Genomic DNA, 26,962 nt, shown 5'->3' with positions numbered 1-26,962 from the left:
AACCACCCAAGGTAGTGACATAGGGGACCCACGGAGGCCGGGTGCAGTGTGAGAACACAGCCGCGAGCTCTGTACAACTCTAACTGGGAAATTCGCAGTTGGAATTTTGAAGATTAAGGACACTTAGGAGAGGACTTCAAGCAAACACTGTGCAACATAGAAGGTTCTAAGGCCAGCACCCTTGAGAATACTGAGGTACCTGTGTTGCCTATCCCAGGGAAGCCAGGTGCATAGGGGTCAAGTGGTGTCGGAAACGCTTGTTGATTTCAATGGCGTGTTGTGAAGAAGTGCTGCTGCCAGGAAGATAGTGTCCGATGTGATCCAAGCCTGGATTGGAGCTGAGAAGAACCTGAAAGCAGAGGGGAAAGTGTCTGGGTTACTTCAGGGTGACCAGGGGCTCGGTAGATGAATGCCCACCAATGTCTGGTGTTTCAGGTGCGAAGAGGTGAAGCTTGATTCTGCAGCCACGGGGACCAGGAGACGACGACGACCAAGTTCGGAGGTGAACATTCCCACGAAGGATGTAGAGTGCTGGCGGAGGGTAGGTCAGTGTCCGGGTTGGAGACGAACACGCCTTTGGCAACTGCAACCCATGCGGTCAGAGGAAATCTGCTTTGGTGAGGACCAGCAAGGTCCTGGGGGCTCTCCGAGCAATGGAGAGTCAGGGCACGTCTGGAGCAACCAGGAAAGCCCACTAAAAGTTTAAAGTTACCTTATCAGGGACCCACAGGCCAATGGACCAGGGATTGCGAAGTGACCTAGAGAGGAATCGCAAAATACCAGCCCATGGTTCACTCTGGGAGTGTATGCAGGAAATATTCGGTGGAAACACTGCTTGGGGTCAGGACTACAAGTAGCCCAAAGCACAGCCTCCGGGGTCGCCAAACAGCATATGCTGCTTCAAATGTACACGGTGCCCAGTGGTTCGGGTGGCACAGTCCCCATGAGGGATGCGGGCCTCAGAATAGCTGAGAGCGCAGATCAACATCGGAGACCACTGTAACCCACCTTCTGTGTTGCAGAAATCTTTGTAGTACTTCAGGAACTGCTTAGAAGCAAACCGGTCAGATGTGTTTAGGTGCCTGGTTAGCAGGGGAGTAACTCCTTTACTCCAAGGGAGAGTCTTCAGTCGTCCAGCGTTGTTCAGATCGGCGAAATACTTGGTTTTCTGTAGCAGAGTTTAGTCCAGGTAATATCTAAAGTCCTGTTGTCCGGGGTTCCTACTTTATACCCAAGGAAGGGGTGGAACAAACTCTGGGGACCCACCTATGGGAGGATCTGGATAGAGGGGTAGCTACACCCATGTCCTTTGTCCAGATTTGCGCCAGAGCAGGAGCAAGTGGCTCCTCTCAACCAGTTTGAGCTGGACTATGCACAGGGACACCAAATGTGCCCCAAGTGCAGACATTAAAGCACTCTTGGAGTGCACCCACCCAGCCCCAATGCACTAAAGCCTGTCTGGGAGGTGGGCACACCTCCCTGTAACAGGAAACCTATTGTCAAGCCTTCCCTTGCTGGAGTTTCTTCCAGCAGCAGGAGGGCAGACTCGTGTCTGTGGCTGGAGCGTCCATCTTGTGATGCCAGGGTCGAAAAAGCTGGTACCGGGTGTACCAGTGTAGTAATTTCTCCCTTTAGGAGGGTGGAATCATACCTCCCTCGCCAATTACTGGAGGGGGAGGTATGCTTCCTTGCAGCCGTTTTAAAGTTAGCATTTACCGCAAGGTTATAATGCACTTAACAGTATATGGTTGGCTGCATCACTAAAACCCTGGAATATAGGTCCTGAAGGCTGCAGAGGGACTCTGCTCATGCAGGAGCACCCTCTCACATAAACCCCAGCACCCTACCTTCATGGTTGATAAGGCCTGCCATAGGGGTGACTGCTAGGTTTATATGTGCAGTGATATAAGGTAGATATAGTGAACCTATATCTATGTAAGGGGTGCATGCACCACCTTATACAGGGTGCTGTTGCAGACCTGTGGTGTCATTTTGAATGGTCTCCCAGGAGTGGCATAATACATGCTGCAGCCCCTGAGGGGCCTCTGGGGTACCTATGCCCTGGGTACATAGTATACCATATACTAGGGACTTATAAGGGTACCCCAGAATCCAATCTGGAGTGTACCTAAAGTAAATGTAATCAATTTAGAGGAGCTAGGCTGGGGCCCTGGATAGCAGGATCACAGCCAGACTCTGTTGAACACAGAGAAACATCAGCCAAAAGTGGGGGTAACTATAAGAAGCAGATCCTACTCTCCTACAAGGCTTAGTTAGGATCTAGAATTGTAAGTTTAGATTTTTGAAGTAAAATGCAGAATAGGAGGAAGCTTTCTATTAGTAAAGTGTATGCTTATAAAAATTATTTTAAATTCATTTCTAAGTAAATCTTTAACCCATTAGGATAGATGTGCTGTGTGCTTGGCTAAGACTAACATTACATTTACCTCTTGAGTTCTGTGTGATTTGAATGTTCAGAATCTCTTAACTTTTACATTGTTGGCTTTCTTGAAGGATCTGGAAGTTCTGTTGCAGCTTCTTGGTATTGTTTTGCCTCATTGTTGGGATCTGCTTTTGGAGTTTTCATCTATAAAATCTTCTATCCTTGATAACCTTTAGATTCTTCTTTCTTTTAAGAATATTTTGATTGCAGTAATTTCCTCAGAAATGGCGAGAGCTTGCATTTTTTTATGATCTTGGGTTGTGTATTGTGCCCGACATAGTGCTTCTCAGAACCCATTCAGCATTTTATTAACCCCTTTGCTGCTGATGACGAACTCAGCTCGTCATCAGCCACGGTGGTCGTGTGCGGATGACAAGCTGAGCTCGTCATGTAACATTGCTCTTTGAATTTTGCCGCACAGCGGAAAAATAACTGCCGCAGCGAAGCGGTTAATTTAATTTTAACCAGGCTTTGATGCCGGTGTTTTTCCTGGAAATATTAAAGCATGCAACCTGGGAGTTAGGTCTACAAGGTGAATATGAAGGCCAGTGTATTACTAGAGCTTTTGTTTGGGGTTTTGTAGGTAGTGACACTTTGAAAGCTGCCAGTGAGTAAATAATGCTGTAGTAAATTTTTCTATATAAACAAGGTTGTTATTAACATCTCAATATTCTGAAAGAACTGTTGTAGAAATGTTTCTTTAGGGACCACATTCCTCGCTGCTGCTTTGCATTGCAGTTGTCATCTTCATTATTGGATCTATGTACACATCTGTTAGGTTGGTTTCCTGGACACCCATGCAGATTATCATTTGTTTTTTGTTATCTTGCTTTTTTGTAGGGGTGGATGCACCAAAACTAGTTCTCGATGAAAACCATAAGGTTGTTATAGATTACAAGACAGACGAGGATGGCAAGAAGTTCAAGGTGAGTCTACGATGTGTAGTTTTGTTCTCAAATCCATGGTAGCACAAGGCTGGATTGCGGAGGCTTGCAGGAAAAGTGCCTTTGTCTGCTACCCACAGCTCTCTTTCTAAGATGTCTTCCCCGAGGAAGGCAGATTTGACTTTGATCTAGAAATTGCAACCATTGCATAGTTTAGAGGAAAATTGGCAGTTACTAGCAATTTCTGAAAGTTTTGTATGACTAATTTAAGCGTTTACTACCACTATCTTGAATACTTAATAAACCATCATCTTGCAAGTGATCCTACATCTGGTGGCAGCCTTTTTCTCCTTAATCAACATTGCTTGTAATGGTTAAAGAGGTCAGGAGTTTCCCCCCACAGAGCTCCAGCTTTCTGGATTGAGCTCTTCTAATATTATTGCCTGTCCAAACCTGTCTTTAAAAAAATAATGAAAGCATTTCTGACTTAAGCTTGGTGAGGCTATGGCATTTTAGTGATTGGCGTTGTCATGGTGCTCAGTAAGTAAATGATTACTTTTTTTATCAATCCATCTCTTTGCCTATCCAACATGCTCTCATTAGCATTTTCTTTGCTATATCTGCACTCGTCACTTCATCATATTCTGCTCTCCATTTATCCTATTGATTTTGAATTGGGGGGGGGGGGGTCCATGCTACTTCATTGATTGTCTTGAAGGCCAAGGCACGTCTGTAAAGTTTAAAAGTGAACAGACTGCTATGAATTTTCCTTGTCTCATATTAAAGACTAATTGAGGGCACACATGTACACCTTTGTAAACTTATTAAAATGTGATTTTTGTTTTTCATTTGCTCCAGTATAGTATTTCGAACCTTCTGCCTAATCGATTCAATGGTAGTTTATATACTGATTCTTTCCTTGTCCAACCCCGCTCTGTGTTCCCCTTCTAACTATAGAATAACATGTTTTCAGACCTGTTGCCAAAGAAATTCTCTTTAAGGAACAACATTTGTTGAATCACTTAAGATGACATGCTGTCTGTCGCTCCTTGCGAGAGTTGCCTTCCAACCTCTTTTAATCAAATGATTTCCTTATTTTTGCAGATTATCCGCACCTTCAGAATTGAAACGAGAAAGGCCTCCAAATCTGTAGCAAGAAGGAAGGTAAGCTTAGTATTAGTGTTGTCAAACTCATAGTGGATTTAAATGATTTTCTTCTCTCTCTCTCTCCCCCAAATTGGGCCTTTGTTTTATGAATTTATTTATAGCATTGTCAGTCAAGAAGCTGGGCCGTTTTCTCTACCCAACGCATATCTGTTCAGTAATTTTCTGGAGAATTTTTTTTTTTATGTCAGTACACTTTCCTTTCATGACTGTACCCAAGCATTATCCAGTTTGTGCTTCCTTGTGTCATATTGACCCTTTCAAGAACTTTTGTTACCCTTCAGTGAACCCCCTTTTTGCAGCAGAGACTCAATCAGAAGTATGTGCAGCCTTGTGTTTTCTCTTCCTTGGGCAACTGTGCTCTCGGTCTAGTGGTAAGCCAACCACACAAGACCTTCTACTGAGCTTCAGATTAATCTCTGGGACACTTCTAACCTGTTTCAGGCTTCTGCTGAAGCTGATGTATGTATTGGCATTTATATAGCGCACTACTTACCCGTAGGGTCCCAAGGCGCTTCGACCGCTGCGAAACCCTTCCTGGCTTCCCTGAGAGATGGTCCCTTAATGGGTATCTCCAGGGTGAGACCAGGCATCCCCGGCGGTCTGGTGGGGCCGTTAGTGAAGATGAGGCAAGCTAATGCCCAGAGTTGCCGAGTGTGATCGCTGATCAGAGTGGGCACCGAGGCGAGAGAATTATCGAGTCCGCTGACCCTGGTCCAGAAACCTGCCGCGCCGGGAATCGAACCCTGGTCCCGGGCCGTCCTCTGCTCTCGGGTCTGCCGCCTCTAACCAGTGAGCCACACTACTTCATGGGAACAGTCCAGCCCGAACTGGGTGTGAGTGTTTGATTCAGATGCTCCGTCCATCACCACCCCCTTTTGTACCGCTTTTGGCCGCCATAAGTGTGGCAGGGTATGCTCAGACGTGAGTCCCTTGCTCACTTTGCCACTGGATTCAAGCAAGCCGGGCTGTAGACGGCTGGAATGCCAGAAACCGGTCCTCGGAAGCTTGTGTCCGGTCCAGGGAAGACATGGCTTTGCAGTTCGGGCTGGACTGTTCCCATGAGGCACAGGGTCAGACTGATTTGCATATAGCCATGTCTGAACTGAGGTGGCAGAGTGGGCTAAAGAACGGTGATGGATTAAACCCAGATCTTTTGACTGGGTGTGAGTGTTTGATTGATTAAATGCTCCGTCCATCACCACCCCCTTTTGTACCGCTTTTGGCCGCCATAAGTGTGGCAGGGTATGCTCAGACGTGAGTCCCTTGCTCACTTTGCCACTCGATTCAAGCAAGCCGGGCTGTAGACGGCTGGAATGCCAGAAACCGGTCCTCGGAAGCTTGTTTCCGGTCCAGGGAAGACATGGCTTGGCAGTTCGGGCTGGACTGTTCCCATGAGGCACAGGGTCAGACTGATTTGCATATAGCCATGTCTGAACTGGGGTGGCAGAGTGGGCTAAAGAACGGTGATGGATTAAACCCAGATCTTTTGACTGGGTGTGAGTGTTTGATTTAGATGCTTCGTCCATCACCATCCCCTTTTGTACCGCTTTTGAATCTTTAGGAACACTTTCTGATAAACCTCTTAACACCGGTCTTAAATGGTGCCAGGTTTTACTCTTCCACACAATTATTGCTCGCTTGTCTTGCATTGGGTTGCTTCTTCATCTCGCTGGCCTTTAAGCACTTCATACTTGAGTACATTTCACATACATTTTTATTTCTGGTTTCAATAAAATCCATTTCTTAGGTTAGTTTTAGTCACTCTTAATGAAAATTGGTTTCTTTAGATGATGATGATCGCCCCGCCAGGAGTTTGTCTGCATCATATCTCCACTCCACTGCTTTCCCTTCTCGCGGCTATATGTAATTGTTCGCTGGTGTACATACTATTACAGCAGCTTCTGTGTGCTTGTCAAAGATTAGCTTGTGATTCTTTCAGTGGTTACACTTGACTCCACCAGATCTGTGAATTGGTTCCTGATGATGGTTGGCAAAAAGCAAGGGGTGCACCCTTCTTTATTTCCTCAAATGTCAGCGGATACATTCTGTAAATGAAAATACTATTTGATATGGGGTCTGTTTAATCTATTGCAGTGCATATAGATTGCTGTTTATGAAATCAGGACAGTAGCTGGTTTTATGTGTAACCTGTGTATGGTCACTGCAAATATATCATTTTTGAAAGAAGAGGGTATCTGAGTAGTTTTAAGCAAACTCTCTGGTGTCTTTTTTTTAAACCTCATTTAAGGACATCTCTTTTCTTTAGTGAGACTTCTGTCTCAGATGCAGATCGTCATAATTGTGCAACTAGAACGTTCCACAAACAGACTAGCCACCAGGCAGTGTATGTCTGCTCCTGAACCTGTTGAAATATTTGTTTTAAATTTCAGACTGTACTGACAAGTTTTGGTACTAAATAGAACCAAATGTTTGTAAAATGGCAAACACTGATCCAGTTCATGTGCTTCTTTAGTAACTTTAGTGCCTAAAAGCAGACTTGAGCAATGATGTAAAGGCAAGAGTGTTCTTTATCACGGCCCCTACTATTCCATAATAGGTGTGCGTGTAGGAAGCAGGCTCTTTATATAGTGGGCCAAAGAGAGATCCACAGTGTACACTTTATAAAGAGCCCAGCCAAACACCAAAGGTACAAATGACAACCCAAATACTCTTTTGTGGTAGTGCAGATGATCAGTTAGGCATGTCGTAGGTAGTGCTAAGCAAATATTACACACTCAAAGTAAGTGAGTCACACTCAAAGAAATCCGACACCAAACATGTACGGCATTCAGGCATTTCACAGGGACTTACGGAGCCAATCTCCTGAACTTGAGGTGAGTATGGGGCAAGATCCAAGGGTACTCCCAACAGGTCACCTCTGGAGGCTCTAGAGCGTCCATGTTCAGAAATGTGTTATGGTGTCTGGTGTCCCATTCACTTCAATGGGGAATGGTCTGGTTGCAAAGAGGCTTCAAGCTGGGACTAGGAGATCAGTCAGGCTGCCAAACAATGGGGCTCAAGTTTCACAATCCTCGGGACGTGGGGACACCTTCGGTCCTCTTCTCCTTGGGCAAGGGTGCCTAGGTGTAGAGGTGTTCTGCGGTGGTGGGTTTTCCTCACTGGAGTCACTGGAGGTACAGTGGACCTGCACAAGGAGGCTGCAGGCGGCGCCGGTAAGTCCACTGAGGGCAAACCCAAGTGGGCTTTGGGGGTCGGGGACCAAGCTGACACGGTTGGCCCACTACATTTCCGGGCTAGGGGTCACTGGTGCAGTGGTGCTTCCCGGAGTCAGGTTTGCGGCGGTCCAGAAACTGTAGGATGAGACTACTTTGGCACAAGTTTGTCTGGAAGAGCAGACAGTCCGGCAGGGTTGATGGCAAGTTAGTTGCTTCTCCACAGTCCTTGATGCTCTTTGGTGTCCTTCTTAGGTCGTCAAGAATCTCCTTTTCTGGTGCTAGGAGCTTTCCTAAACACTAGATTTAGGGGCGTTAGGTGAGTGTAGGGTTGTAGCTTATAGTCTCCTTACCCCGCCCCTCTCCCAAATGACCCACTACCTGTGGGAAGTGGGCATAACCCTGCTCCAGAGTTCCTCAATTTGTCATCACCAAGATGGTATACTTTTAAATTTTTGGCATACCCTCACCTCCGAGGGAAGCCAGATTTGCATACCAAAGGAGGTGGGCTCTTTGAAGCTCCCTGCCTGGGAATGTTAATTTACAGGTCATCCTGTTGGAATGTGGGGTAAACACCTCCTGCCAGAGCATGCTTTGTTCCTGTCCTCCTGAGAGCATAGGCGCTCTCCACTAGAGGTCCGAGGTAAATCTGTGATGTCAGGCTGGTCAGAACCAGTCAACCAGCACACTAGAAGTTCAAGTTCAAGTTCGGGCAATTTGTATACCACACTGCTCACCCAGAGGGTCTCAAGGCGCTTGGGGAAGGGGATCATTATTTGTCGAATAGCCAGGTTTTAAGTTCTTTTCTGAAGGAGATGTGGTTCTGAGTAAGGCGGAGGTGAGTGGGGAGTGAGTTCCAAGTCTTGGCAGCGAGTTCCAAGTCTTGGCAGCCAGGAAGGAGAAGGATCTGCCACCCATGGAGGATTTTCGGATGCGCGGGTCTGCGGCGAGGGCTTGATTGGACGATCTTAGTTGGCGGTGGGTTTGTAGAAGGACAGTAGAGTGTTGAGGCATTCGGGTCCTAGATTGTAGAGGGCCTTGTGTGTGTGTGGGTGAGAAGGCGGAAAGTAATTCTTTTGTTGACGTGAAGCCAGTGGAGGTCTTTTAGATGTCTGGTGATGTGATCTTGGCGAGGGATGTCTAGTATGAGTCTCGCTGACGCGTTTTGGATGCGTTGGAGTTTTTTCTGTAATTTTGCTGAGATTCCGGCGTATAGTGTGTGTCACCATAATCCAGTCGACTCGTGACCAGTGCGTGGGTGACAGTCTTTCTTGTTTCGACAGGGATCCAGCGGAAGATCTTTTTGAGAATGCGAAGTACGTTGAAGCAGGAGGACGAGACTGCGTTGACTTGTCTGGACATCGAGAGAGAGGAGTCTAGGATGAATCCAAGGTTACGTGCATGGTCTGTGGGTGTGGGTGCTGTGCCCAAAGCAGAAGGCCACCAGGAGTCGTCCCAGGCTGAGGGGGAGGATCCTAGAATGAGAACCTCCGTTTTGTCTGAGTTGAGTTTTAGGCGGCTATGTTTCATCCATACGGCTACCTCTTTCATGCCTTCGTGAAGATTGGTTTTGGCGGTGTTGGGGTCTTTGGTGAGGGAAAGGATTAACTGGGTGTCGTCTGCGTACGAGATGTTGAGGTTGTGTTGACGCGCGATGGAGGCGAGAGGACTCATGTAGACGTTGAAGAGGGTGGGACTGAGTGAGGATCCTTGAGGTACGCCACAGATGACTTCGGTGGCCTCTGAGTAGAATGGGGGAAGTCGGACTCTTTGAGTTCTCCTGGCGAGGAATGAGATGATCCAGTCCAAGGCTTTTCCTTGTATGCCGATGTTGCTGAGGCGATGTATAAGGGTGCTGTGGCAGACTGTGTCGAAAGCGGCAGATAGGTCGAGTAGGATGAGGGCCACTGTTTCTCCGTTGTCCAGGAGTGTTCGGATGTCGTCGGTCGCTGCAATGAGGGCGGTTTCGGTGCTGTGTTTGGCTCGAAACCCGGAATGAGATGGATCAAGGGATTTGTTGGATTCAAGGAAGGCGGCGAGCTGGCTGTTGACGGCTTTCTCAATGACTTTGGCTGGGAATGGGAGGAGGGATATGGGTCGGTAGTTTTTAAGTTCAAAGGGGTCTGCTGTGGGTTTTTTCAGGAGGGCGCTGAGTTTGGCGTGTTTCCAGCTTTCTGGAAAGGTGGCAGAGTTGAACGAGCAGTTGATGACATCACGGAGATGGGGTGCGATGATGGAGTCAGCTTTGTTGAAGATGTGGTGGGGGCAGGGGTCGGTTGGCGAGCCAGAGTGGATAGAGTTCATTAGGCGAATGGTGTCTTCAGTGGTTATAGGGTTCCAGGCGCTAAGGTTGTTAGTTGGTGGAATAGGATCTGAGGGTGCTGGGGAGGGTTGATCGCTGGGAGTGTTCTCGAAGCTGTTGTGGATGTCGGCAATTTTGTTGTAGAAGAAGGAGGATAATGCGTCGCAGAGGTCTTGGGAGGGAGTGATGTCGTTAGGTGCTGCGGTGGGGTTGGTGAGTTCTTTGACAATGTTGAAGAGTTCCTTGCTGTTGTGAGTGGTGTTGTCGAGACGATCCTTGAATGCTGATTTCTTGGCGGATCGAATCAGTTGGTGGTGTTTGCGGGTGGCTGTCTTGAGGGTGGCCATGTTGTCGGAGGTTGGGGTTTTTCTCCATATCTTCTCCAGGGTGCGGCATAACTTCTGGTTTTTTTTTTAAGGTAATCATTGAACCAGGGAGCCTTTTTGCTGGCTGATTTGATCTGGTGCTTTTTCAGGGGTCTAGTAGAGTCCATGGGGTATACCTCTACAATACACTATGGGTGTATGTATTAATAAATCCTTCAATGGAATCAATATGGGTTTAGTAATATGAGGTGTTTGATACCAAGCACCATACGTTTCGGTGAAGCAATTATGTAGCTAGGTAACTCGTTCTGACCAGTGCCCAGTACATACCTTAACATAGCTTCCCTGCTCAATTGCAATATCTAGTGATGGAACTAGACCTCACAGGGGCATATCTGCTCATGCAGAATTGTGCCTCTCACAAAATATAATGCACCCTGCATGGGACTCAAAAGCCTGCTGTAGGGATGACTTACATATATTATATGCAGTGTCTTTGGCATGACACACAGGATTGTCATTTAAATTTTTTTCCCCTCGTGGTTTGCACCATGTCACGCAGCCTGCAATGGTAGTCTGTGTGGAATTTGTGTGTTGGTCCCTTAGTGTGGCATAAGATATGCTGCAGCCCTTTTGGACCCTTTTTTAGCACCCATGCCCTAGGTGCTTGATGTACCATTTACTAGCGAACTCACATGGGTGCTAAAATCAATAGCCCGTTGTAGCACAATTAGACAACACCTTGTTTTGCAGAAGAAGTACTGGCATAGAGGGTCTAGTTAACAGGCCTCTGTGCACTGTCCAGTGTTGAAAATCTGCATCTTGTAGCTAAAAGGGCGGCAAAGGTGGGGGGATAACTGCAGATTGGGGTTCTGCTTAATTAAATTCTGAGGCCTATTTGTAACGCGGAAGCTCCAAATCCGTATCTGTACATTTACAGTCTCAAAAGCTCCTCTCCAAAGTCCATACAATCACTGGAAGGTGTTACCGCAACACCAAATCTCTAAAGTTTCTAGTATTCCACAGCATATTTGCAGCACGGGATGCTGCCCTTATCTGCAGAGCCTGTCCTCACATGGCAGATCTGAAAAAAACCTAGCTATCCTTCTCTACCAATGCACCTATAACTCCATATACTCAGCAGCTTGTGAGGTTTAGTACCAAAACTATGTCATTTTTTCTGTTTGTTTTTTTGCTGAGTTACTCTGAACAATGTAATCAAGCGACACGGATAGACTGAAGGACTTCAGCATAGTCTGTTGTGCAGAACACTGATTTCTACTTCTTGTACTCCTAACTCTTATTGGAAAGTGGGCGTGTGGATCAAAGACATTGGGATGTAAATGTACTTTTCAAGCAGTGCAGTGTTTAGTAATTGGGATGTAAATATACTTTTCAAAAGCAGTGCAGTGTTTAGTAATGTTTTCTTTTCCTTCTTCATTTTTGGATCATTAGAACTGGAAGAAGTTTGGGAATTCTGAGTTTGATCCTCCTGGACCGAATGTTGCCACCACCACGGTCAGCGACGATGTACTCATGACATTCATCAGCAGCAAAGAGGTAGAGTGAAATCCAGTGAAGTTTTGTAGAGATTAGTGGAAAATCAGCCTTTTCATCTTTGCCTAGATTTCACATGTTTATCAAAACGTTAAGTGAGAAGTACACAATTTATTGTACTGGAATACTTCAAATCTGTTTAATGCACTCTTTTAAATTCATTTCTTAGTCTTTTATAAAAAAAAATCCAAATCCGCCTCAATTATAGAGGTGTGCAGTTGCCAAGGTTCTTTGCCAACTTTGCAATCTAAAAAAATCTTTGAACTTAATCAAATGTTTAGAATGAAGGGATACGTTTCTTCCTAACAAGATTTGTGATGTAAAGAATTCTCTAATGGAATTATTTTCCTTGTGGAATTGATATCCTCAAGCAAAGTTGGGGATATTCTTCAGGCTGAGAAAGCTTGCCAATAATACATGTAAAGTTGGAAGATTCAGACACCACTAATAAATATATCCTGATAAATTTGTGAAACTTGGGTTCATCCAAAGAGTGGCTTCATTCGACAGTCTTAGGTTTTAAATCTAGAGCTTCTTTTCAGTAAAGGATGATGGTGTGCATTTAGGTTAATTGCTGTATCTGACTTTCAGCTCAGAGTAACTATGACTAGTCTATCATAACAAAGATTAAGCACACTCCACCACATGGATTTGCTACCTACCAGAACAGGAGAAACAGCACCTTCCGGGCCAGGATTTATAAAAAAAAAAGCAGCGTAAAGGCCTTGTGGGTGGAATAATGGTATCATGGTAACTTCAGCGGTCATTAAGATTAGGATTTGGAAAGGTGAATATTAAGAAAGCTCATCATGGAAACCCAAAACATTTCACATCCCTACTACGTGTTTTAAATGCATCTAATCCCTCCCTAACACCAATAGATTTGTAATTCACCTCATGGTTGTATTGGCTGAATGAATAGTAATATCTTTAATTATTTTATGCCATGTACTTATCCCTGCATATCTCGGAAGGCTATTGTGCCCTCAGATGGATAATGGTGCTCCAGCATCTCTCCTAATGCAATTAATCTGTGCCTGCCACTCCTAAATCATCTGGTCTCTTTATAGCATATTGTCCAATGATTCTCTATGGGGAGGTGCGCTACGGTTTTTGTATCTTCACAATATAGCATGAACAATGTCTTAGTCAGAGACCTGCCCAAAAGGAAAGCAAATGTATTCAACCTTGTTTCCATCTACCTTCCAGATCTGGTCTATACATGGCCTTGCAAGAAAGCAGAATGAAAGATACCTTTTTGCAGCATTCCTTTAACTGTCATGCTAACAAAAGTAAAACAGCTGCTAAAATAATATGGTCATCTTGAACACTCTAATAGTTATCATTACATTCGATAATGTTAGTTTTCGAGGCTATAAGCGTCCCACATGCACACCCGAAGAGTTAATGCTTTAGGATTATCATACAATTTCGGCTGATTTGTATGTAACATGTATATTTTATATATATTGCACTGTCGACCGTTGGAGAATATTTCATGCTTCGGAGCAGGATGAGTAGTTAGTAGACTGCTTACAAGAGAGATATGGAAGATTGTTATCCTAAAACATCAGTTATTCCAAAGCTTCTGTTGAACATAAGTATGAAGGTGAGAAATTCCTCCACTAATTCTACAAACACTGATTGCCGAATAGTAAGAGCAATAAAGTAAGTCTTTGAACAGTCATTTGTGTAAGATGGTGTAAAATGAGACCTTTATAAATGGCCTTCATTTGTTTTTAGGAAATGAGCATTGTTCACCTTTAGCTTTCATCACCTCGAGCTCACCTAATTGGCTTTTTAATCTTAAATGTAGGACCTGAACCCTCAGGAGGATGAGGACCCGATGAATAAGCTGAAGGGCCAGAAGATTGTGTCTTGCCGTATCTGCAAGGGTGACCATTGGACAACACGATGTCCTTATAAGGACACTTTGGGCCCAATGCAGAAAGAGTTGGCAGATCAGCTGGGGCTAACTACTGGAGACAAGGATAAAGTTCCTGGTGGAGGTCTGTGGACAAAGTTGTCTTTTAAATGCAATAATCAACTCACTATCGACCTAAATAAATTAATCAACTACCAATGTATGTTCTGTTTAACTGTGTTCATTTCTATGCAGAACCTGATGCCGCGCAAGCTGCGAAGAGTAGTAGCACCACAGGAAAATATGTACCTCCCAGTCTGCGAGACGGGGCCACCCGGCGAGGAGAGTCCATGCAGCCAAATCGCAGAGGTATGCCTCCGGTTAAGAAACCCAGTTCTAGCTCCTCTCAGTTTAAAATTTCGATTAAAATAATCCTCTGCTGGTAATCTGGTGAAACAATCCAGCACCCACCTACCAGTATGATCAGTAAAATCCATTTAAAGCTAAAGTGGCGTAGATTGGGTCTACAGGTGTGGCCGTGAAAAACTTCCCATAATATGTTTAACCATAGAAGTGACTGTTGGATGGAAACTAAAGGAGAGTCCCCTCCAACCTCTTTCCTCCCACCCTGCAACATAAACCTGGAACGAGCGAAAATATGATCAGTCTGCACGTCCTTTCATTCACAGGATTTTTCTGAACCCAATGTAAATGCAAACAAATACTGACTTTATTCAGTGTAGCCAAGTTTTCAGATCATTGTGGTTTGATCATTCACTAGCGGTTACAAGTAAGTGCATCGGTTTGCACCCCATGTTTATAACAATTCCTTTAAGCAACCTATTTGCCCCAAGGTTGAAAATGGAGTCTTGGGAAATGCCTAGTTTTTTATTTTAAAAAATCGTGCAGAGCACATCCAAAGCCATTAACTGTAGATCGCTTTGTGATCTGAGAAGAATTTGGGAGACAGAGCAGTCTTAAGCTACTTTTGTACCGTTTTCCCGACTTCATGTTTTGTGGCATTATGTGAAGCTTGTAGCTCAGTTTTCAATTCGTGGTGTAGAAGTACTTTACTTCTCGAGTATGAACTGTGGCCAGCCTGTGCTAACCATCTTTTGTCTCTCCCAGCTGATGATAATGCTACAATCCGAGTCACCAACTTATCCGAGGACACTCGAGAGACCGACTTGCAGGAGCTTTTCCGGCCTTTTGGATCCATCTCCCGAATCTACCTGGCCAAAGACAAGACCACTGGACAGTCAAAGGTAGGTAATCGGCAGCCATTCACAATGGTTGCAGAGGAGAAATCTGTACAGCTTACAGTGTTGTATCTGTTGGTGAGTGGTAGAGTGTTCAATACTTGATATATATTTTTTTTTTCTGTTCGTTTTCTACTTTATGTTGCGATCTTGTTCTGTGTAGTGTACAGATGTCTTTGAGGTGTAGTTGCACTTTAGAAGTCGTTTTATGGTTAAACAAACCATCTTTTTGCGTGAGCACCTTCATTTTTGTGCTGACTGGTAGTTGAGCTCTGCACAGTGGTGCACTGCGGACCAGATCCTAGTTTTCATCTCCAAGAACATGAAAAAATTGCCTACTTCCCATTTGGCCTACATAATTTTAGGTCCTTAGTATATGGTGCTGAAAATACACCCATGGCATGAAAAGTTAAATGCATCAGTGACCTGAAGACCATATTGTGCTATCCACTAGGCTGAGCAGGAAAACCTGGTTTCAGGCCTACTTGTGTAGTGTGACTGCTGCAGATGTTAAACCTGCAGACAGGCCTGACAAAATAAATATCCAGGAAGGTACCAACCAGTAAACCTTCTAGCTTACATGGCAAGGCACCTAGCATTTAAAAATGTGCCATACCTAGTGAATTCCTCTTATATTATTAGATCTCCCAAGGAACCAATAACAAGTGGAGGATGGATAAAGGGAACTGGAAGCAGACTTTATTTCTTGTGTGTCTGCCACAGTTCTGGAGTGAGGCTGACATTTTTCAGCACTGCTTTGCATGTTTGCTGCTGATGCCTTAGTAGTTCTAATTGTGGTGGGTTGTGTTCCACTTTGCACAGAAGCCCACCATTTCAAAGCTGTATGAACAGAGAAGTATACATCTGGGTGCTTGCTATTTTCTTCTCAATGTCCTGAATTGAGACCTTCATTCTCTATTCTTTCTCTACTCAGGGATTTGCCTTCATCAGTTTCCACCGCAGGGAAGATGCTGCCAGGGCTATTGCCGGGGTGTCTGGCTTTGGTTATGATCACTTGATCCTGAACGTCGAATGGGCCAAGTAAGTATTTTATCCTGTTGCTGTACTGCCTTATCCATTTGTTAATCTGAAGGAGAGCCTCCCTTGCAAGGGGCCATTTAAGCCCAGGGTTCTTATCTGTTTTCTAGATCTTGAAAGCTCCTGAAGCAAACGTTTTTGTATTTGTTCTAGATTGCCTACATTAAAGCCTGGGGAATGGGCTAGACTGTCTTAATTTTGCTCAAAGTACAGAAATGTATCTTGTGATAGTGGCAGATATATAATTTTTAAACATTTTTTGCATCAAGCACGTGATTGTTGATTGACGTGCGCCTGTTCATTGTGAGAACTTTAAATATATATATACATGTTTTTTAGGACGAGATATAGCGATCAATACAGCTTTTATCAACTGTCTATTCAAAAGCATAGCCATTGGTGCATTTCTGCACGGTGCCCTACATCATGGTGGAGTTCTTAAGTTCATATCCTAATGCTCCTAGGTTCAGATGGCCTGACCAGTGGTGAAAGGGCCCTGTTGGATTGGGCTTAGCACATTTATTTAACACTGCTCCGATGGTGCTTTGGGTGGTTATCTGCGCTGTCCCATCGTTGTGCATCATAAATGCCTGCTTCAAAGCATACCCAGGCTTTTAATGTTAAGGCAACCAATAAATCAAGGCTTTTTTATGGTCGGCAGTATTACAACGGTTTGGTGCAAGGCAGTCTGACCTGGAGTACCTGCTTTAGCCTCCTTTAACTTTAGTATGCCAAAGGTGAATTTCTTCACTCCAAGAATGTATTTAAGGTGGTTCTTCCGCAACACGTAGGCATTATAAAACACCCACATCTTTGTCATTGTACTTCTCCACTGGATACATTGGCCGATGAATCCAGTGATGGAGGTGAACTGCACTTTCAAAGTCGTCCCTTGCAGTCACCATCTTACTTTGTTAAAATTCTGCTTGGCTCCTGGCACGTCAAATTCCAATCTCGTGTTGTAGGAAAAAATAAGCAGACTGCACCATATACACCTAGCTAGTCTAGGTTTAAGTTGGGATGCTGAATTGAGCAGGTCAGAGTATACTGTGCAGTAATCTGTAAATGCTGGGAAACATATTAGTAGAAGGGGACAGGCTGTAGTAAGTGGGGACACCATTTTTTTAATGCTAAATATCAGTTGGATGTTTCTAAGCAGATGGCTCCTGCAAATAAAAACATGAAATCCCTCTTAAAAATGTATGCCTTCCCCCTACACTTTTTTACTTACTTCGGTTTCTGATTGTCCAAAGCTGTCTTCCACAACACTCTTCTCCAGGTGGTTAAGTTATGCATCCGACCACATGCAGGGCTCTTGGGTCTTTAAGGATTAATTTTGAAGTTTAAAAGAACTGTCTGGTTTGTGTTATATTATTTGTTGGGTCTCCTGATGGGGCTATGTGTTTTTTTTTTTTTTTAAATGTAGAATGAAGGCATTCATGCCCTGTTGGTTTGTGACTGTACCGTGATGCCACTTCCTGTGGCTCCTCACCGTAACAATAGTCTTGTGCTAAACGCGTATCAAACCAGCAAACGATCTCTAAAATAATAGATTTTCTTGTGATTTTGACTTTTATCTTTTTCTATAACTGTAATTTAATTTCTCTTTTCAACAGACCTTCAAACAATTGAAGCCTTGACTTCAGAACACCGAATACAAGTGAATGATTCCATGTTGTTGACCAGAAAGAGTAATATTGAATAAAAGATTCTTTCCACACAGTCTGTTGTCTTTGTGGTAGTCGACCGTCCTTCTTAAAGATAAAATGTAAGATTGTGTTTTGGAAACTATTTGTATGCCAATAATTACTTTTGGAGACATGTCAAATCCTAAATCGCTAATGTTGGATCTGATTCATTTTCTGACCCTAAATTCCACTTGTTGCAGGAGAAAAGCTACAATTGTGGATTTTCCTCTTCCTTAAGAGTATGGCTAGGATTGAGAAACCTGTGGAGTGCGGTAATGTTGAATCGTTGTGTTGTAGGAAATTAATCTCTTTGAAGCCACACAAGTGAAGCTGCCATTCGGAAACAGGCCACCAGTACTGGAAACAAGAGCTTTTCTTAGCCACCACATTAACAATCTGAAGAGCAGCCTTTTAGACATGCATACGTTTCCAGGGGGTATCTTTTCTCTCCCCTCCACACTGGGAAAAAGGTGATCACTAGACTGCTCCATCTATTGTCGAGCTGCCCATAAGAGTCCGCTCTGCCACATCCTGTCCACTTGGCTACCTGGACCTGACTGACTCCCTGAATAGTTCATAGATGTAGGTTGGTCGAACCCTGCCAGTCGGCTCCTAGCAACAAGTTTACTTCAGATAGCCATCCAGGGGATGGATATCTGAAGAAAACTTGGTGAAAGTCCTCAATTCAAGAAAAGAAAATCTTGTAGCTCCATCTTGGTGTCTGTATTATGAACCGCCCAAAGAAACAGCCCATTGCGGTCAGCTAACTGCACCTTCACCTCACTGTAAAAAGGCAATTATTAGATTCCATGGTCACCCCTTAATCCAAATACCCCTGAAAGAACCAAATTGTCCCGAACACTGACCATCCCATGAATTCTTCCTAATGCCAACAGCTCCCTGGATGTTTTAATAAGCTCAAAGCAGCTGGGATGAATAGGAAAGTCTGAATGAAGAAGCAAGAGCTTAGTCACGTGTAAACTAGGGGTCAGAGTACAGTGTTTCTGCAAGGATAGATCACTCAAGAAAGGGGAGCGCAGAGTGGGAGACATGGATCTGAAAGGGGTGTGACGTGTAGAGCAGTAACTGCACTGATTTGGGGATGGGTAATTGGCTATTTGTAGACCTGACGAAGTGTGGCTGTTTCAAAGACTGAAAAGTTGAACTCTAGATATGTCACTTTGATGGCTTGTGCTTGGTTGACCTCAGTGGTTTGTGACTGCAAGTGGGCCTGGCTGCTGCAAGAGTTGACAGTTGAGGGTCCGGGCCATAGCATTTTGATGACTGGAAAATGGCAGTCTTGGACCCAATCTGTAGCTGCGTGATACGGATCGGGTGTAGGAAGCTGGCTCTTTATATGATATACCACTAAGTGGTTATATCGTGCAAAAAGTCCAGAGGTTTTCCACCATAAGTGTACAGGGCTCAATGTAAACCCAAAGTGCTCTATTTGTAGTAGTGTGGTCCTGCAGCCTTAGGCCTAACACAGAGGAGTGTAAGACATTTATTATTCACACATTGACCAATACATGACACGTGACTCAAAAAGGAGATCCACGCCAAATTTTTGAAAAATAAGCTTCGATTGAGTTTTATATTAAGACCAAGATTTACGATAAAAAAGGTAACTGTTTTTCAGGAAAAATACTTTACCCCTTTTTAAAAGCTGACACAGCAGTTTTCAGGCTTTACAATGTTAACCTATGGGAGGAAAACAAGAATGCAGTTTTGCAGGTAAGTACTCAACTTACAAATTCAGTCTCTAGGGTCCACATCAGGCAAGGTTCAAATAGGCACCAAAACTACACCAGCGGCACAAGGGTCCGGTGCCCAGTATTAATCAATGGAGACTGGGTAATCTAAGTCTCATGGCTCCCAGGTGAGTAAAGCTGTGTCCGGGACCGAACTTCTGGAGTTGAAGTTAGTACAGGGGGGGCCACCTGGCAGCACAAAAACATACACCCTCAGTGGCACAGAGGCGGCTGAGTGCCAACACAGCGAAGAGCGCCCAATGCAATTCAGTGGGGGAGATCAGTCTTGAAGAAAGGCTCCCGCCAGGAGGCCAGATGTAGAAAACCCACAACTGCCCAGGTAAGTAGAGATGCTAGGGGGACGTAGGGACACAGGTTGGTCAAAATCCCTGTTGCCAGGGGCTTCAGGTGCAGGGGTGTCCTTAGGTGTCGGAAAAGTCATACCGGGCAGGTTGCAGTCAAGGGGAGTCTTCGAGTTGAGATTTCTGCTGACAGACCATGAAAAAGCACTTGCATTCAGTACTTGGCTTTATAGAGCACATTGCCAAAAAATCCCAAAAAGCATGGTACAGCTCAGTCTCCTGAAAAAAGGGAAGCGCTTTGTTGGGATAGAGAAAGATTGCCTTCATGGTTCGAGAGCGCATATATCCATGCCTAGAAGTCACCTTAGCAAGCTGTAGTATTTTAGATGCCCTTTCCCACCTCAGCACACATGCCCCATTTTGTTACCATGTAATTGCATTACTCGGAGTCCTACTCCCTCGCTTTAGTTCGTTACTTATGTGGCAGTCATGCCTCTTGTGTGGCATATAGCAATTAACGAATCAGACATAAAAGGCAAACCGTCTTGTTACCTCCTGTTTAATGCCAAGCTCAGACTAAATTACTTGGCTATCATGGCCTGTAGAGGGGAGGGTGGGGACGAACGTATGAATTAAAGTGATATAGTAGGACTTTGAGTAATGCAAATACCTGGTAGGTAATTGGGGCATTACCCCAAAGTCCCTCCCTCTCGAGTGCATTACTTATAGGAGCAAGCAATAAAAGCCAGACTGCTGTGGTCAAATGCTCAATCCAAAAGTTTTTTTTATTTAAACCAACAGATTAGGATAAAAATGTCCTCGATTACCTTCATAGGGGATAAAACTAAATACCCAAGTGCACTATCTAATTCCACCTGCAAAATTCTGTAGTGGTTGATAAAAATAGAAGGCGAAGCCCAGGTCACCACTTTACAGATTTCAGAAATAGTCTTCATGGAGCACTGACATTAAAGAGGACCTACTCCTGGTGCATTTCCCATGAATTATTAGGCTGGAATGTGTCCTACTGCTATATATACTAAGGCTATTAAAGATCTCATCCATCTGCTTTAAGCAGCCGAAGTTGGTTTTTCGCCCTTCTTGGCTGGCCAAAAGCTAACAAAAATAGATTCTGCCATTCTAAAAGAAGCCTCCCTTTGTAGCTATTTGAGCAGTGATCGCCTTACATGTAGAGTATGGACTTATTTATCTGAAAGGGATATGGTAAAAATGAAGGTAGGATCAATTCTTGCTCTCTATGGGAAGCTTTATTAACCCCTTCGCTGCTAGGCCTTTTCCCCTCTTGTGCTAAGGCTTTTTTGGCGTTTTGTGGTAGTGCGCTCTTAGGCCTTTGTAACTTTTTGACCACATAAGGTATCCACGCCAAATTTGCGTCCTTTTCTTCCAACATCATGTGGATTCTAAAGACGCCCAGGGTTTGTGGATTCCCTTGGAGGGGTCCCAGAAATTAACCAAAATATAGTGAAATTTTAGTTTTTTTCAGAAAAATGGGAAAAACGGGCTGCAAATGAAAGCCTCTGGGTTTTTCCCTGAAAATGTTTTCAAAAAGGGTTTGTGGGGCTGAAATCTCCATTTTCTCAGCTTTTAGGGAATGACAGTCTTTTGTCAGAGAACCGACATTTTTCACACAGTTTTGGCATTTTTCTGGGACATAGCCTATTTTTGCTATTTTTAGAGCTTTCCACCTCCTTCCAGTTAATGGTAGAAATGAGTTTGAAAGCAATAATGGATCCTGGAAAGCTGTACATTTTCGAAAAGTAGACCAAATTCTGAATTCAGAAAGGGGTCATTTGTGTAAATCCATGAAGGTTTCTTTATAGAAACTAACAGTTAAATATTGGAATAATTGAAAATTTGTTGAAAAAAACAGCCTTTTGTCTCAACGTTTTCACCTATAACTTTTTCTAATTTTGACAGCTCTTGGAAAGCAATATACCGTTACATCCGTTAGTCCTTCCTGGTTGTGGGGATATATAGGACTTCTAGTTTCACCAAGAACCCGACAAACTCCGATCTAAAAACTGATCAGCAACTTGCAATGGTATTTTTTCATTTACTGGGTATAGAGCACTTTGTCTTGGAAAATGTATACATGGAAAAATCTGTATGAAAGACACCTATGTATTTCTGAATTGGGTACGAATTATAGAGTTCAGAAACAGTATATAATTGCACATTTTCAAAATTGGGAATACTCATACTAGCATGAGATTTATTGGTCCTTTTTCAAAAAGATTTGTTTTTTACACAATGTCTTTCATTGAAAGGGAGAAATTCATGAAAGCTCAATTGGTAATAACAGTTGATTTACAAATCTGAATTACCCCAAGTCTCCCGATGAAAACGGTACCTCACTTGTGTGGGTCGGCCTTGTGCCTGCGACAGGAAACGGCGCAAAATGCAACGTGGTCACACCTAAATTTTGCAGTTACAAATTGACCCTTTTTTGGCAAAGTGCCTACCTGTAGTTTTTTCACCCTAGTTCTGCCGGCACCTAGGGAAACCTAGCAAACCTCTACATTTTTGAAAAGTAGACACCCAGGGGAATTCAGGATGGGGTGACTCGACATCCTACCACCAGGTTTTGTTACCCAGAATCCCTTGCAAAGCTAACAATTTGACAAAAAACACATTTTCCTCACATTTCTGTGGTGGAAAGTTCTGGAATCTGCGTGGATCAACAAATTTCCACCCACCCAGCGTTCCCCCAAGTCTCCCGAAAAAAATGGTACCTCACTTACGTGGGTAGGCATAGTGGCTGCGACACGAAACAGCGCAAAAACGCAACGTGGTCGCACCTCAATTTCCCAGTGAAATCTTGCGCGCTTTGGACAAAGAGACTACCTTTTGTTTTTGAGCCCTAGCTCTGCCAGCACCTAGGGAAACCTAGCAAACCTATACATTTTTGAAAACTAGACACCCAGGGGAATTCAGAATGGGGTGACTCGACTGCCTACCACCAGGTTTTGTTACCCAGAATCCCTTGCAAAGCTAAATATTTGACCAAAAAAAACATTTTCCTCACATTTCTGTGGTGGAAAGTTCTGGAATCTGCGTGGATCAACAAATTTCCACCCACCCAGCGTTCCCCCCAAGTCTCCCGAAAAAAATGGTACCTCACTTGCGTGGGTAGGCATAGTGGCTGCGACATGAAACGGCGCAAAACGCAACATGTTCGCACCTCAGTTTCCCAGTGAAATCTTGCCCTTTTTGGACAAAAAGACTACCTTTTGTTTTTGAGCCCTAGCTCTGCCAGCACCTAAGGAAACCTAGCAAACCTATAAATTTTTGAAAACTAGACACCCAGGGGAATTCAGGATGGGGTGACTCGTCTGCCTACCCCCAGGGTTTGTTACCCAGAATCCCTTGCAAACCTAAAAATTTTACCAAAAAAAAACACATTTTCCTCACATTTCTGTGGTGGAAAGTTCTGGAATCTGCGTGGATCAACAAATTTCCACCCACCCAGCGTTCCCCCAGGTCTCCCGATAAAAATGGTACCTCACTTGCGTGGGTAGGCATAGTGGCTGCAACAGGAAACGGTTCAAATCGTACGATGGTGAATTTACAATACCCTATTGGAAAACTATCTTGATTTTTGGGGGGGGGGGGCACCTGAGTTTTTGGCCCGGGGCTCGGTGGCCATCTTTGGAAACTACCAAACACAAACAGTTCTGAAAACTAGACAGCCGGGGGAGTCCAGGGAGGTATGGCATGCGTGGGTCCCCCAACGTTTTCCTACCCAGAACACCTTGCAAACTCTAAAATTAGGTAAAAAAATCACTTTTCCAAACTTTTTTGCGTGGGATCTCCGTGCCGGCAAAAATGTCCTACCACCCAGCGTTCCCCTTGTTCTCCCGAGTAAAAGGATACCTCACTTGTGTGGGTGCCCCAAAGCAGAACAGGCTAAAAATGAACTTTTAAAAATTTATTATTTAGGTTCGTCAAATTAAGCACCCCCACCCCAGTCACAGGCCTTTGGCCCACCCACACAAGTGAGGTATCATTTTACTCGGGAGATCAAGGGGAACGCTGGGTGGTAGGACTTTTTTGGCGGCACAGAGATCCCACGCAAAAAAGTTTGAAAAAGTGATTTTTGTTACCTAATTGTAAGGTTTGCAAGGTGTTCTGGGTAGGAAAACGTTGAGGGACCCACGCATGCCATACCTCCCTGGACTCCCCCGGGTGTCTAGTTTTCAGAACTGTTTGGGTTTGCTAGTTTCCATAGATGCCCGCCGAGCCCCGGTCCAAAAACTCAGTCCCCCCCCCCCCCCCCCCCCAAAAAAAGAAGGTATTGTTGCTATTGGTTATTTTAATTTCTCCACCGTACGATTTGGACCTTTTCCTGTTGCAGCCACTATGCCTACCCACGCAAGTGAGGTACCATTTTTATCGGGAGACCTGGGGGAACGCTGGGTGGGTGGAAATTTGTGTGAGCCCAGTGATGCCACGCTTTTCCACACAAAAAACGTGTGAAAAAACTGTTTTTTTTCAGCAAAAATTGAGGTTTGCAAAGGGTTCTGGGTAAAGGAACGTTGGAGGATCCACGCAAGCCATACCTCCTTGGAAGCCCCCGGGTGTCTACTTTTCAGAAATGTGTGGGTTTGGTAGGTTTCCCTAGATGGCCGTCTAGCGCGGGGCCAAAAACCCAGGTAACCCCTCTTGCAAAAGCTGGTGGTATTGACATTCACACGTTTTTTGTGTGGGAAAGCGTGGCATCACTGGGCTCACACAAATTTCCTCCCACCCAGCGTTCCCCCAGGTGTCCCGATAAAAATGGTACCTCACTTGCGTGGGTAGGCATAGTGGCTGCAACAGGAAACGGTCCAAATCGTACGGTGGAGAATTAAGTTTTCAATTTGAGAGCGTGTGATTCAAGGAAATTGTGACAGACAATTTCAAGTTGGCAGGATATTGTGGATAAAAATCAACAATAGAATTCACCAGAAAGACATGACCATATACTTCCATGGTTTAACAATAATATCTAAATTTAGTAAGTTATTTATAGCTATAATGTACACCTTAACAGAGTTACTCAAAAGTCAAACTTTCAAGCACGGCTAACTATTCCTCAAAGACACACACATACAGGTTGGATTTGGCATGAGGGCGAGTGATGGTTCAGTACATAAAATTTTATTAACAAGATATTTCAAAAAATGAAATGCTCTGTCAATAAATAAATAAATGCATAAAAACCGAACCAGTGACTCGCAACTCGTGAGCTGTAAAGCCACGACAAGGCACCAACCGTTTTACAGGCCATTCACGCACCTTTCATACCTGATACAAACCAGACCATTTACACCATCCGGAAGGAACAGCAACACATTACAACAATCACAATAAGGGACAAGGTACACCCTACTTCAGAAAGAGATAAAAGACAAACATTACTGCACAGCCATCTAATCTGCAAGCACACACATTCTGGTTGGATTTGGCACGAGGGTGAGTGATGATTCAGTACATACAATTGTATTCGCAAGTAATTTCACAAAAATGAAATACACTGCGTATAATTGAAAGTATGATAAAGTGAACCACTGACTCTCAGCTCGTGAGCTGTAAAGCCACGTCAAGGCACCAACCTCTTTACAGGCCATTCATACACCTTTCGTACGTGTGACACATACAAAACATTCACACCGCCAGCCACGGACCCATCACATTTCAACACACACACCAGCAGACAGCGCCATTCAAGGGCCCATCACTTTCACACGCCCACATTTCTGACATTGCAACAACACAAAATGATGGACTGCGTGGAGTGTCACTCCACTAGCAGTGTGTGTAGTGACCAACAGAAAGTAACTACTCACACACCGCCAGCCGAGCGCCAGTCCACCAACACCACCATCCAAGCACCAGACCATGCACACCGCCAGCCAAACACCACTCAGCGCACACCGACAGCCAAGTACCACTCCACACACACCACCAGCCAAGCACCACTCCACGCACACTGCAAGCCAAGCGCCACTCATAACACACCGCCAGCCAAGCACCACTCCGTGCACAGACAGCCAAGTACCACTCCACGCACACCATCAGCCAAGCGCCACTCCACACACACCGCCAGCCAAGCGCCACTCCACGCACACCACCATCCAAGCACCAGACCATGCACACCGCCAGCCAAACACCACTCAGCGCACACCGACAGCCAAATACCACTCCACACACACACCACCAGCCAAGCACCACTCCACGCACACCGCAAGCCAAGCGCCACTCCACAAACACCGCCAGCCAAGCACCACTCCGTGCACAGACAGCCAAGTACCACTCCACGCACACCACCAGCCAAGCGCCACTCCACACACACCACCAGACAAGCACCACTCCACACACACCACCAGACAAGCACCACTCCACACACACCACCAGCCAAGCGCAACTCCACACACACCGCCAGCCAAGCACCACTTCGTGCACAGACAGCCAAGTATCACTTCGTGCACAGACAGCCAAGTATCACTCCACGCACACCACCAGCCAAGCGCCACTCCACACACACCACCAGCCAAGCGCAACTCCACACACACCGCCAGCCAAGCACCACTTCGTGCACAGACAGCCAAGTATCACTTCGTGCACAGACAGCCAAGTATCACTTCGTGCACAGACAGCCAAGTATCACTTCGTGCACAGACAGCCAAGTATCACTCCACGCACACCACCAGCCAAGTGCCACTCCACACACACCACCAGCCAAGCGCCACTCCACGCACACCACCAGCCAAGGACAAATCCAAACACAACACCAGGCAAGCGCAAGAGCACGCACACGGCCAACCAAACACCAGACCACGCACACCGCCAGCCAAGCACCAGTCCACAGACACCGCCAGACAAGCACCAGTCCACAGACACCGGCAGCCAAGCGCCAAACCATGCACACCGTCAGACAATGGACACTACACGCAAACCAACATCATACTTTAGTTTTTTTTTTAAATAAAACAAAAACAAATTGCAAATTGATACAAATCTACTAACTCAACAACTAAACTAAAAAGACTACACAAATGCAAACTTTGAAACTGAACAATAAGACCAACCAGTTCACTTTACCACTCATTGATACTCCCAAAAATTCTTTTGCGTGTGGTACAATCTAAAACAAGCAGGTACACACAGTCCGGGGTTTGAAGGGCAGTCAGGGCAGTACATACGAA

The 26,962-nt window shown here is 44.8% G+C and overlaps 1 protein-coding gene across 1 annotated transcript in view; it reads left to right on the top strand.

The window, feature by feature from the left end:
* EIF3G (eukaryotic translation initiation factor 3 subunit G) overlaps positions 1-17,735 on the top strand; it is a 34,288-nt gene extending 16,553 nt beyond the window's left edge. Inside the window, exons 3-10 of the mRNA XM_086959077.1 lie at positions 3,284-3,369; positions 4,432-4,491; positions 11,751-11,855; positions 13,669-13,861; positions 13,972-14,085; positions 14,845-14,981; positions 15,910-16,016; positions 17,630-17,735. Of these exons, the coding sequence (XP_086815203.1) occupies positions 3,284-3,369; positions 4,432-4,491; positions 11,751-11,855; positions 13,669-13,861; positions 13,972-14,085; positions 14,845-14,981; positions 15,910-16,016; positions 17,630-17,645 (818 nt within the window). The 3' untranslated portion in view covers positions 17,646-17,735. The remainder of the gene's footprint in view (positions 1-3,283; positions 3,370-4,431; positions 4,492-11,750; positions 11,856-13,668; positions 13,862-13,971; positions 14,086-14,844; positions 14,982-15,909; positions 16,017-17,629) is intronic.
* Positions 17,736-26,962: the final 9,227 nt, after the last annotated feature.

This window comes from Lissotriton vulgaris, chromosome 1_1 (assembly GCF_964263255.1).
Source record: "Lissotriton vulgaris chromosome 1_1, aLisVul1.2, whole genome shotgun sequence".
Classification (NCBI taxonomy): domain Eukaryota; kingdom Metazoa; phylum Chordata; class Amphibia; order Caudata; family Salamandridae; genus Lissotriton; species Lissotriton vulgaris.
Note: the sequence above shows the minus strand (reverse complement) of the source record. Positions and strands in the feature narration are given on the sequence as shown.